The sequence below is a fragment of the Dicentrarchus labrax genome, unplaced genomic scaffold (genome assembly GCF_905237075.1).
Source record: "Dicentrarchus labrax unplaced genomic scaffold, dlabrax2021, whole genome shotgun sequence".
Classification (NCBI taxonomy): Eukaryota; Metazoa; Chordata; class Actinopteri; family Moronidae; genus Dicentrarchus; species Dicentrarchus labrax.
In genome coordinates this window covers 19867118-19880976 of record NW_026136719.1, presented here as the reverse complement: position 1 = coordinate 19880976, position 13859 = coordinate 19867118, and the positions used below count along the sequence as shown (strand labels likewise).

The 13859-nt window shown below is 37.4% G+C and overlaps 1 protein-coding gene across 1 annotated transcript in view; it reads left to right on the top strand.

The window, feature by feature from the left end:
• Positions 1 to 13859, top strand: part of spon1a (spondin 1a) — a 65580-nt gene that overhangs the window by 39029 nt on the left and 12692 nt on the right. Inside the window, exon 7 of the mRNA XM_051380469.1 lies at positions 7235 to 7299. Within this exon, the coding sequence (XP_051236429.1) occupies positions 7235 to 7299 (65 nt within the window). The remainder of the gene's footprint in view (positions 1 to 7234; positions 7300 to 13859) is intronic.

The following is a 13859-nucleotide window of genomic DNA, read 5'->3' as shown; positions in this document are numbered from 1 at the left end:
CTACTCGGGTATTATCTGGCTGAGGCAGTATTTAAAGACTACACCTTCATCCCGCCTTGAGCCAATTTCATGCCTGATATCCTCAGTGTGAGGGACTGCGACAGGGCTATTCCACCCCAGCTGGATAGACTTGGCCTCTGGGGTTCAGGGGCCTCTGATAATAGGCTCACTTCCAGCACATAGTGTCGCTATTTAACAGGTCAAGAGCAAAATCAAATCAGTGTCCTTGCTGTCTGCATACTGGAGAACCTTATATTGATTAGTGCAGTCTTGAAGATTGAATCAGAAGAAAAAACTTAAAACTTAAGATGTAAAACAACCTGAAGTTGGGATAAAAACAGAGGCACCATATGGATGGGAATCATAACTCAATACTATCGTGATGTCTTGGATTTTTGAGATACTGCAAGAAAATCACACAGTCACAATCTGATGGCTAAATTCTAATTCTAAACCAAACAGCAATTGACAACCAACCACCATAAACTCCTGCAATGTCTGGTTGCTGCTTCACATATTGTGCCCTTGGGCAAGATCTTTTATTATAGGCCTGCTCCTCTGAAATGGTTTGCATGGTGCTCATGATTACTGCTCAGATGAAAAAGATTAAATCTAGCCTATAAGAAATGGACTCATAGGGTACATCTAAAATCCCTTAATTGCATCCACATTTCCCTCACTTGCATCTTTTTATTGTAACTTAGTCCCTCCCACTGAACATAGTATAGTTTTTACACGCATTTTCAGTATAAGTGTCAATCCAAAATGGCACAAATATTACCAGATTTTTAAAACACTGTTTAAAAGTCATACATTTGTGCTCGGAAGAAAAATTGCCTAGAATTTATTTACAAGAGCTGAAGACCTCTGATATATATCCACTACAGCATATTGCTTGTCTAACTTAGCAGCATTCATCAGTAATATAATACTGGGTAATAATTCATACTGTAGTGTCAGAGTTCTCAGCCACATGATGTGAAATTGGGTTATGAATTATTAAATAGATTGGTCTTTAAATTTGCTGCCACACAACACCCAGTTCATGAAAGTGCTTCTTTTGGATTTAAAAAAAAAACATATAGGGAGGGAATTACTAGCCTGACGTTGATAAATGTGCCCTTGCTTCGCTGGACTACGGTGAGATAATTGACTTGGAGCAGATGTTGTGTGTATACAATACACTGTATAATATTTTAATAAGTCACACTTTCCACTGTGACGCTAGCCATGGTGTTTGTCTAGTTGGTCAGATGTTTCTGGCTGCTGTGGTATTACGATATCAGTACACTATATGATTGAGTACAAAAACATAATTCCTTTTGGATATGTTTAGGGAAGTTATAAGAGCAATGATAAATTGTTGGAATGACTGAAAAAGTAAAGAAATCTTGAGACAAAATAGGCAATGTTTATTTTAGCTTCTCTTGAAAGTCAAAATCTTGAAGACTGGAATGTGGTGCTCATGATCTTTTGTAAAAGAGTGAAAGACAAAAAAGAGAAAGAGATCAACTGTAATGCATCAGTATTCAATAATTTAGTGAATGTTGTGGTGCTGAACAAGTGATGAAAGCACCATATTTCCTAAATGCATCTATTCAATGTTGCAAAAAAACTGCATTATTTTTGACTGACACTGTTTTGAAGAAGCCTGATGGGACTCAGGGTCGTAAAACTTAGTCAGCATAAACAATAATAATTCTTTAATAATTCAATTCAAATGAGAAAACCCCTTGGAACCTTGAAATGTGAAACCAGTGAGAAGCAGTATGTGGGTTTATTACTAACTAATGGCTTGCTGTACTAAAGCATATATATTCTTGAGCCCATTCTAATGAGTTCCAGAGAGGTTGTCCCTTAGCTGCCATCCCACCGGATACAACAGAATTATAGATTTGCTTTGCTCAATATTAAATTAGTGGAAGGAAATGACAGGCTCTCTGAAAAGCTAACTACTGTACATGTTGGGCAGGCGAAGCAAGGGACAAGTTACATTGCTAATAGGGTTCAGCTTTAGACATCCCTGTCATTAGTGGAAATGCACTCCATTTGAGCAGCAGAAGGTCTACTTACAAGTAATCTCTGCCTGCCTTTGACATACGCATGAGGGGGTGGATTTAGAAATAATTCTGTCAGTGGGAAGACTTTAATTAGTGGTGTAAGTTGTCCAATTAACAGCTAACCAGTAAAGTCTTCAGTTAGTATTCTGAAAATGAAAATGTATGGTAGCCCTTATATGCAAAAAACATTTATGAAAACAAAGCAAAAATACAACAGTTAAGAAAACAGCAAAATAGTAAACACACTTAACAATGCTCTAATTAAGATTAACAGAAAACAAGATGACAAAAAACTAAATTTTACCAAATAAATTATAGGCATGTTACATTTGTAGGGATTAACATGGTTCCAGGAACATATTATAAGGTACCACATCTCCCTTTGTGCTCTGGACAGGAACATTAAGTTTCTTATACTATAGGGGAAAAAAGTGTTCAGATGTTGCAGCCAGGACATTTTGGTCGAAAAGGATCATACGTAATGCATTTCATCAAGAAGACGATACCTGTACTTGTAGGTTTAAAGCCTGAATGTTCACCTGTTATAGCTAATATGTATTGTTACTGGGAGCAAATGGTTTTATGGATAATGTGGAAGGCAATTTTTCAAACTTTACAAATAAGTTTTTCTAATATGTTTCTCTGCATTTCTAGGATGTTCTTTGTCATTCTAAAACATACAAATGGTTAAGCGACTGTATGGATGCAAGCGCAGTTAGGCTTAATTGAGAAATGCATTCAGAGTCTTGGGATTATGTACTAAGGTAATGATCTGTTGCACATTTTGTCATTAAGCCAATAAATCTCTGTGCTACCAGTCATTAAATTTAAACAGCAAAGTTGTGTGAAGCAGTAAAAGTAAATTTATTTATGGAAGCATACTTTAATATTTATCTCTGATGGATGGACACAGTGAAAGACTGCTGCTTTTTCTGGAGTTCAAAAGAGGATTTTACAATTGTTTATGTGAGAATTAATATTAGTAATGTGCCTTTGAAATTTGCTTAATTTCTACTATTTGTTAGAAAGATACAAATTCAAACCTTTGCCAGTCAACTTGCAATTTGACAAGCTTCAAGATTTCAGTCAAAATCATAATGCTATAGCCATCAGAGTCAAAAGCAGTCTATTAGGGTATAAGGGTCCCTGGCCTGGTAGATTAATATTCTAGCTAAAGTTTGCAAGTGGTGCTTTTGGTGATGAAGGAGGCTATTTGCTTGTTTAATGCCGTTGATTTGCATGAATCTTTTAGTGACTAAGATGAAAACTCTGAGCGCTCAGCTCATGCAACACAGATAAAAAAAAAAATCTAAAAGTAAATTCTAAAAAGCCCTTGGAACACAAACTTAGTGAATTTGAGACCACTGTATCAGAGGTTATCTTTTGCTTGTGTATTCATAACTGTATAATGTGATGTAACTAGTACATTTGAGGATTACAGAAAAGTTGCAAGTTATGCTGCAAATCCATCTGACTGTAAGGAAATAAAAAATGAATAGCACTATGCCGAGGGGCAGCTGAGCCTCTGGCTACAGCCTAGCTTGCGGACAGTGTACTGACAAGTCTGCAATTAATTATAAAACTTATCCATTCTATCAAAAGGTCTGGGGAATTACTAAGTGATGGGTTTCTGGTAATTAGTAAGTAATGATGGGAAATATTGGATCACATCCTCTATATTGATCCTACAGAGACTTTTCTTCATTTGACTGAAGACTCAATTATGGTTGAAGTGGCAGCCAGCAGTGATAGTCTACTCTGCACTCTGTTGTTTTAATGCATGTAGGGTAACGATGAGGTCAATAATAAATTGTGTTTGGAGAATAGGAAAATTAGACAGTTTCCATAAGATTATCAAGTGACTTTTGCCAAAATCCCCTGAAAGGTTCAGCTTGGTTGGCGTGTCCAGTGTCCTGGGGTCAAAAGCTGATCAGTTTGCTTGCTTGCATTTTCTTGAAGTAATTAGCTGATGTTGAGTGTCTTAAGCCATCAGCTGTTACGCTGTGTCACCACTGGGCTGAGAATTTGAACCTGAACCTCCAGTAACATTTTTGTGTCAAAGGTCTTAAGGCTAATGTGTGTATTTGACTACTGATTAGAGTTTGCGTGATGAGCCTATAATGAGCAGGATAGCCTGAGACATGAGGCTCTACTTTTAAAAGCAAAGAAAAGTTTGTGTTATTTAGGAAAATATAAAGATTTACATGTGATTTTAAAATTGTTCTTTAATGTGTGTTACTAACTAGCTTTTGGGTTATATTTTGCATTATCTTTTGGTATTTTCATGACCAGGTCATGTGTCTGCTGATCATCAATTACATCCAATCATATCAGCTCCACTGATCGTCATTAAAAGCGGTGCCTTTACCAGCATGACTTACTAAGACTTTGAGTAAGGATTAAAGTCCAGAGTCAGACTGTCCTCTCCTGAGGAGAAACAAATATTTCAGAAAGTTACAGAGTTGCAGCAAAGTAAAATCCACATACTGGTCTCCACTTTAATAATTTATAATTGTGGAGAAAGGAGGAGAAGGCTCGGCTGATTCAAAAATCCCATGTGGCCATTCAGGTATAGTTATTTTAGGATGTTCAAGGGAAAAATACATAGAGATAAAAGGAAAGTGAGATCGACTGAGAGAAAACTATTATGTTGTTACTGGGTTTGCAGGTGCAGAACGTAAAATGTATCCTTTTCAGCAGTTATGAGTTGCATCTTGACAGTTCAATTTGTTCTGCAAATGGCTTCCAAAAGACAAAATTATGGGCAAAGGTCTTTTTTTTGGCTCACTCACTAGTGATCCATGTCACCGTCTTAGATGCTGCCTCTTGTGAGATATTTGTTTCTCTAAAGGTTTCATAGCAATATTTGCTAGCTCTATTTCTCATCAGACCTGTATTTCCAAGCTCCTTCCTTTTCACCTTCAACCAGGGAAATTGTATAGTGAAAATCTCTGTCCTAGATCACATTTAAGTGACAGATTGTCTGTTGAAAAAAGCAATCTCTTATAATACAACCTATATTACCCAGTGTATCTTCCAAAAACATAAACGTGCTTCCTTGTGCAGAAGAACAACATAAACAAATGTTTAAATAATGTTTTCACTATTTGAATTCACTTGAGAACCTGAGCCAGTAGTAGCTCCTTGAGTTTTATTTTTTATTCCACACCTGTTAGCTGCTATTCATTGAAATTGAAAGTACCTCACTAAATACGATTTAACACTGACTGAAATGTTTACTCAGAAGTGTAGAGCTACTCTAAGAATGCAATATTGTGTTGGGTAGTGAGTATATGATATTAGAATTCTTAGCAGTGGCACAGCCCATCAGTAACATCCTTGAATCTAAAATAGGATTAGTCTGCTGTGCTTAGTATCAGCCTTTCAGATTTGCTGAATTGAAATTCAATAACGCAGAGTAAGAGATGGGGGTGCTGTCATTTTGGTTACTGGAACAAAAATTACTTTTTGACCACAGGAAGTAAATGACTAATTCATACTAATGTTCTGGAATATTTTAAACACCTTTTTTTAATGAGAAGTAGTAATTTGCATGAAAATGCATTACTGTTCATGTGTTTGGCAAGAGAACATTTGTGACAGTGTCTTCTGAAGGCTTCTGAGGGAAGCAGCGGGCTTTTGACTGGAAGGTTGATCGATCCTCACCCCGGCAGGATTAATATTCACCACGTTGGATTCTCATCCTTTCATGTGTCTGGCCTGTGCATACTATATCCTGAGGGTTAGTCACAAAAACACAAATACAATGTGATCCTACACAATAGCTCTGCAATAAATACTATATATATATATATATATATATATATATGTGAAGCATATAGTGCTCAATTGATATTGTACTCTTTTATATATACCTTGATAATTGGAGTTAAAACATTTATTGTCTCTATTTCTAAGCAGGTGACAAGAAGCATTTCACAAAAAGAAATGAAACTAGTGGGTGATTCATGCTTTGTTGTTGTTGCACTGCCTTAACCAAACTGCCTTGACCTGTAGGGTCTGCAAACTGTTATTTAAATCTGTCAAATCCTTCAAGGGTCTATCCTTCTATGCATATCTTGCACCATTTCACTGTGAAAATGCATGTTAAGGCTGATGAACTTAAACAGAGCTCAATCTAAATAGAGCATTATATATATTCTGTGCTGCTTAAAATCTCCATTCCAGCCACTGATCAGTGTAAAGAAGCTTAAGAGTATGTGTGCATTTTCTTCTGACAAATTACTAGAGAAAAAGCCCAGTGTGACATTATTATTTTATTAACTCAACATATGATCATTCATGGATTTATGTTAACTGTTAACTAAGAGAGAGAAAATTGTATTGCACACAGGAATGCCAGCATCCTTGATCTGTCTACTTGAGAGCACGTTAAGTTTCCTCATTACTGTAGACATCAGTTGCACTTTATTGTCTGGGAAAGACTTGAGCAACCTTGTAACTGAGGCAACCTCCCTGTGTCCCTCAGAAAAATATCTGTACAGTGCCTAGAAAGACTGGTATCCAGAAAGAGTTTGTTTTCTTGTTCTTGTAGTAGTAGTTCCTTGAAATAGTTTGCCAGAACGGTTACTTTGAATTTGTATTGGAGCAGAAACTAAATGCCTTTCTATCATTCTAACCTACTTTCAGCTTTCCTTTGCATTTGTGACATATTCTAAGGCCTATGTGAGGATTTTGTTGCAAGGTCTTCTCCAATCTTCTTTTGAGAATATTTAGTTTCAGAATGTTATTGTTGTTAGGGTCAATATTTCCTCTCAAATAAATTAATCTTTGCATTTTCTTCAGCGTTTTTCTTTTGAAGCTGTGTTTTTAGCTCTTTTGACCACACATAATGATCTCCATCCACTGACCATAGTGATTTTGTAGATGATCCTTTATAATCATTCACCTGTAAATGGTAAATGGTAAATGGACCTGTACTTGTATAGCGCCTTTCTAGTCTTCCGACCACTCAAAGCGCTTTTACACTACGTGCCACATTCACCCTTTCACACACATTCACTCAGTGATGGCAAAGTCCATCGAACAGAAACTAACATTCATACACACTCACACCTGTGAGGTGTGATGGTTCAAGAGTGAAGTGTCGATTATTTCAGGAGACTGAGATTGAGTTTTTGTGTCTTTTTTTTCTCTCTCTCTTACTTCTGTAGGGTGATGACGTCCTGACGGTCATCAAAATGAAAGCACAGTGGCCAGCTTGGCAACCACCTAATGTGTAAGTAATTTATCCTGATTATCATAATGCTCACCACTCATCTCCTACTGACTGCTGCTGGTTTTGCAAGTTTTATCACTGCAAGTCATCTACATAATTTCTCACCATTATAAAAAGTTTCCATCCACCCTGTGGTTTCCAGTAATTTTACTACAGTATATAGTCAACTTGGAGAGTCTTAAAACTAGGGATCTAATCACACTAGTAAACATTAGTGTAGTCTTCACAGACAGATAGGTAGTATTTAAGAAGAGGAGTTGTTAAAACTCACAGCCCACCTGTAAGAGATGGAGTCTGGGATTAAAACGTCCTCTCCTTTAAGTGCCAGCTTTAATGTTAAAGTCCCTCATGTACTTGTCTTACCCCTGCAGTAAATTTAAAATAGGCTGGGCTTTAATCATTCTTCAAGCAACTCTGTTGGGACTGTAATGAGTCCATGTTATATAAGCGCCTCCACCATTTTAATTTGAATATTATGTTTGACATTTCAAGTCATGGTAAATGAGTCATTTATCTGGATCCACATAGAAATTCATTCAGATGTGTGATACCATAATGTAGGTTCTAAGGTTTTAAGGCTTAAGGTGTCAGAACATACAGTGAGAAGTTAGTATTCTAAGTTGGACCCAGAGCTTGCTGATCAATGAAAATCCAGCTCAAAGGTGGCCTGAAACTGCCAGTACCACACCATGCTCACAGTGTGTGCATACTTATTTACTCCTAAATTCATAAGAGCCATTTAATCTCTTATTCATGAGAAAAACAAGAAGCTTGTTGGCTCAGCTTGCTCAGAAGAACTTCACTGGTAAAGGCCTGTGCAGTGTTGTTTCCTCAACCACAGGGCCTAAGTGAGGGCCATGCATTTAGTCTCCAAAGGGAAGAACACAGCCAGGAATAGAAGCAATGATATCCACCAGGGCTAATTAGCTTACACTGTGCTGTGTAGGCAACCAATTAATTGTTTCACACAGTGATTGTGTACGGCACATGCAGGAGTGTGTCATATCAATTACGTTGGCTTGGAGAAAGAAAAGGATGGGTTTTTTTTTTATAGATGACTATGTTGAGTATTTAAGTTTATGTTTTACTTAGCCAACAAGAAGACGTACCTTGTTAAGTCTCAAAAGAGTCTTTAGAGAGTTCATTAGCTTTACATATGAGCCGCATGAAAAATGTATAAATGCATATTCATTTATATTTATATGTGTAAATATGCATGTTTGTGTGTATTATTGTGCTTATTTGTGCAGGTGAACCTAGTGTATATATGTGTATAAGAGGAAAGCAGCAACCATAAAGAATGAGGAAGTGATTAAAAAAAGCTTATTACATTAGTAATTTTTTACCTCCATGCCGGCGATACCAATGCTTGTGAACGCTGAATCTCAGAAACACCTTGAGGGAATTTCTTCAAATGCAGCACAAATGTCCACTTTGACTCATGGATGAAGGTTACTGGGACTTCAGTAAACATGTTTTTGGCCCTAACTTGATTACCATATTTCCCAACCGGTCGGACAATGAATTGGTGAAAATTTTTGACTCAAAGGTCACAGTGACCTCAAAATGGTAAATGGTCCTGTACTTGTATAGCGCCTTTCTAGTCTTCCGACCACTCAAAGCGCTTTTACACACATTCACTCAGCGATGGTAAAGCCCATCCAACAGAAACTAATGCATTCATACAAATTCACACAACAATGCACGGCATCGGGAGCAATTCGGGGTTAAGTATCTTGCTCAAGGATACTTCAACATGTGGCACCAGGAGCCAGGGATTGAACCAACAACCTTCCGATTAGGGGACGACCCGCTCTGCCTCTGCACCACTGATCTTGACAAATGCATTTTTAACTTTGTAACTCAAGAATTGATAGGTTAGTTGAAGTTGAACTGACAAACTAAAAAGTTTAATGGATTATAACAATGAAGTTCAATGTGTTGTCATAATGTCCTGGAAAAACACTTTTTGGCAGTTTTTCAACACCATAACTCAGGAACAGAAGGGAAATTGAGACCATATTTTACAATTGTTCAGACACTGAATTAGTGACTCTTTTGACTCAAAGGTCCATTTAATTTAATCAATTTAAGAATTAATTTGGCGATTCCAGATTTTACACACATGTTGACTGGGACAACACAATAAGTAAAGCACAGTATAGACTTTAATCTTCCCATCTAATCCATTCTGCCTTTCACTATAAGTATATTAAATTAGTCTGTACAGACATAGACGTGAACTGCAACTTGACTGTTTGGCAAAGGCATACAATCGTGGGGCAGTAATTCTTGTTTTAGGATAACTATGTGGTTAAAAACCAGTATGTGTACTGCAACTGTATTCTGTAAAATACAAATTTTCAATTTTATTGCCTAGAAAGAGAAAAATGATTGCTGGAACAAACGGCAAAGCAGCAGAGATATAGGGGGAGAGTAGACGTGGGAGATGAGAAAAGAATAAGGCTGTAGAAGTGACAGCCATTATCACACATATTGCAGCAGTATGTCTGAAGCAGTGGTTCCCAAGACCCAATATATAGTAGGAAAAAAACATAACCTTTTTTTTTTTTTTCAACAAAAAAAGGTATACTAGACACATCCTTAAGAGAGGACTTGACCAACTGTCTGTATGTTTCAGGCAGGGGCAAATCTAGAAGGGTGGCATGGGAGGCAGCGGCCACCCCTAAAAAATCCCTGGCCACCCCAGCTGTCACCCCAGTTTCGTGTCAAAAGCTGTCAAATTTAACACATTAATTTTAAAAATAACATGTTAAAAAAAACAGACATCAACACATAATTATGTAATGATCTGTTATGACACCATTTTAGACTAAGTGATAAAAAGACATGCATTTGGAAAAATGTATGAAAATTTCGAATTAAAACAATTTATTTATTTCTAATGTCACCTTTAGATATTTGTATTCAATGCTTTACTAATGTGCCACAATAATGTATAGTTTTTGAGTTAAAATTTCTTCATTTTCCAAGCAAATATTGACATGTAATTGTTTGCGATTAAATCAGTATATATTTCTGTCAACCCTTACAGTCTCCATGCCACCCTCTTGCCAACTCATAATAATACCTCTAGATCCGCCCCTGTTTCTTTTTTAAATATTTCACGGCTGATGTGGTTGTCCAAACTGTAGCAGTTTAGTCCATTAAAACACTACCAGACCAGCTCAACTGTTTATTGTTCTTAATATCAGTTTACCTGATAGTCCCTTCTCTATTATATAAGTTTGCAGTCACAGTATACAGAAATGACTTTAAGCAGAGCTAGACCTTAGTTTTTTTAATGTTAAATCTACTGGTTAGCTTCCATAGGTGAAACAACCAATCAGTGTCACAATTCATCATGGCTTCCTGAGGTGTCTGAGGCAGTCTCTTTTCTTGTCTGTAGTTGGGCTCGAAAGGGAAACAGAAACCAATGTAAGCCTACAACATGACAACCTGAGTGACCCTTGTGCATGGTCGCCTAAGATGCAGTCAGGCTGGCAGATTAGCTAGGAGCTTAGGAGTTAAAATAGAGCAATTTTTTTCTAAATCAAAATGCCCTTTTAATCAGAACACATTTTCGTATGCATCAGAGTTTTTAATGCCCATAGTATAGGCCAAACTGCTGCCGCTCTCCTTGTATGTATGCACATGGAAGGGCAGGGAGGTGTGCTAATATTCTGCTTTGGAATAAAAGTTATTTTGACCGAAGTGGTCCTCACTGAACTCACTTCATACGAAAATTCACAGTAGATGTGGTTCTAAAATGCCAAAAAAATGAAAGTTAGTTTTTGTTTTCAGAAATAGGAAATGACATCCTACCGACAAAGTAAAAACAACCATCCTTAGGTCCCTTCAAGCTGTAATCACTTGGACAAAAAGCGTTGTGTGTAATAATGGCTCTCTCAAATGCTCTGTAGGAGATGAGTCAGAGCTAAAGTTGATTTATTTCTTTGTCTAATAAACACAGACAAAGTTGAGGTACTGTTTAAGGTATAGGAGTTGTATTTGCTGAAAGCAGTGATGGAATTTTTATTCAGAACTTAAGATTAAAATTTTGGTTATGTCACTGGCCACCTACACAAAGACATATCTATCACTAGTCCAGCTGCTCAGTATAGGATCTGTTAAGTTCTTTTTTACTTTTTTAAAGCAACACCCAGCCTGACTGAAAGGCTTCCTCAGGACAGGCTGTTCTATAAGCACACAATTCAAACACACTTGTTTGCATGAAATGAAATGACATCCTTTCTCAATCAATCTTACTCAAACACACTCATGAATGGACTCCACATATTGATGCATAAACCAATTAGACAGTGCAGTTTCTCATAGATAAAACAGATCATTCTCAAGTCCTTACAAAAGATTCTGCTAAAAAAACAACCTCTGACTCTCTTTGTTTCACTGTATCCTCCCACTCAGTACCAAGTAACACTGTACTCCACAGTGTCTTCCTCCTTTAGTTTCCTCACTAAACTTCTCTTCATTAGTCCACCCCCTGTGTAACTTTTCCCACTTTATACTGGATTAAAATGGTTGGCTCCATGACAGCTGCAGTACCTCCATGACACTCAGCTGGCTTCTTGTTGTCTTCCAACTCCCACTTTCTTTTGTCAGGCGTCTTCCTAATAACCAGAGGACTACTTTGGTGTTCTGCGGGTTACATTTGATTAGCAGCTAAAAAAATAAGCTGGTTGTCAATGGTGTGAAATAAGGAACTTTTGAAGACAGGATACAGCTGTTAATGAGCTGCCTCTACTTTTTGGGGTTGGCGGCACTGGTTTATGTCTGTGTATAGTATGGTATAGTAGTGTAGCGAGCCATGCCCTACTTCTGGGCTAGCTTCTGTTGTACCAGCTACTGTGCAACCAAGTATTTTTGCATACTAGAAACATATGAAGGATAATATTGCAGTTCTTCAGCGCTTATTGGTTATCAGACTAAGCTTTGACTACCCTTAGTGCTGCTTTAGCAAATGTGCAGAACAAAAATTCAACAAAAATAAAATGATTAAACTATTTTGACAATTTATTACTTTTTCACCATTTAAAGGACCAGTGTGTAGGAATTAGTGGCCTCTAGCAATGAAGTTGCAGATTGCAACCAACTGAAACTGCTCACCTCAAGTGTGTAGGAGAAACTACGGTGGCCATTAAATTCTGAAAAGATGTAAGAAAGGCCTTATCTACAGCCAGTGTTTGGTTTGTCTTTTATGCGTTGTCTGAACACAATATATATTCCATTTCTGCCAAAAGATCCTCCTAAATGTTTTTGTGACCTGGACCTTTAAGCATGAAGACAATGTTTCCCTTACCTTAACCAAGTAGTTTATGCTCAACTCAACCAAACATACTGTAAACTATCAGAAAACACTGATTTGCCATCCACACAAGTACTGTAATTTGTGAAACAGTCAAACATAAGGGAATGAGTATGTAGGGGATTCGTTAGAGCCAAATATCCATGTAGGAACAACTTGACACCTACTGACATTCATATCAACACCACTCAAAAGATATGCACACATTTAAAAACCAGAGACATTTTGGAATAACAAACAAATTTCACTGGGGTTATCTAGGGTGATTAATCCCTTTCTCATTTGCTGCCAGACTTGCTCTCTCTCTCCTTTTCTGCCAGTCACACTTTACCTTTGCAGTACTCACTGAGCAGTGGCCTAGGAGAGTTTCGTGTTCCCAGGGGATAAGGGCTATTTCACATCCTCAGAGGCAATCATTAGGAGAGTGTGCAAGGGCAGGACTGAGTTGGCTGAAGTCAAATGGGTTTATATGGGCATAGTGGCAGGTGAAAAGGAATCACTGGCTAATTGACTATGTTACAACAAAAATCTTCCCACACCTAATTAATCTTGTATTGGCTGGGAAAATTCTTTAATTAGTTTAGCTGTCAATCATTGGTCAAGTCAGATGGCCAGAGGTGTGTTTGTGACTGTGCTGGAAGAGAGCAAATGTAGTGTGGAGATAGAAGTGAGTCTACAATATTTCAAATAAGTAGTTGTCAGTACTGCGATTTGTGGCACTGCATGTACCTTTGCTGTCTCTTTCTCTAAAGGAGAGTCAGAGTTTCCTACTTGGTGCTCTGTCTCAGCCTCATGTATCTGGTAGATGAATGCTAACAAATTTGTCAATCTTAACTCAGCCTGCTAGTGTTACTCTCCTTTACTGTATAACAAATAGGTGGGTATATGTTATATGTGTCTGTAAAATATAAGGGTTCGGTATAGGCCACATTGCATATCTTATGCTTTTGTGTATATATTTATTCTTCTTGGGTAAAAATAATTACTTTATGACCTCTCTCTTTTTTGGTTGTAGCCTAGAGTGCACTGGCCAGCTATGTTATTTAGGTAAATATAAGTATTACATTGGCCTTGCTATCGGCTCAAACCAAATATTAAAGGATTTGAATCGGGACTGGGGCCAAAAAAACTTTATCCGGCTATCCCTTGTGTGTGCTAGACTGGTGGTTTGATTATATAAACCTTCTCACTGGCTGACTCTTGCATGAAGTCCCCAATTTAGTGTATAGTGTGG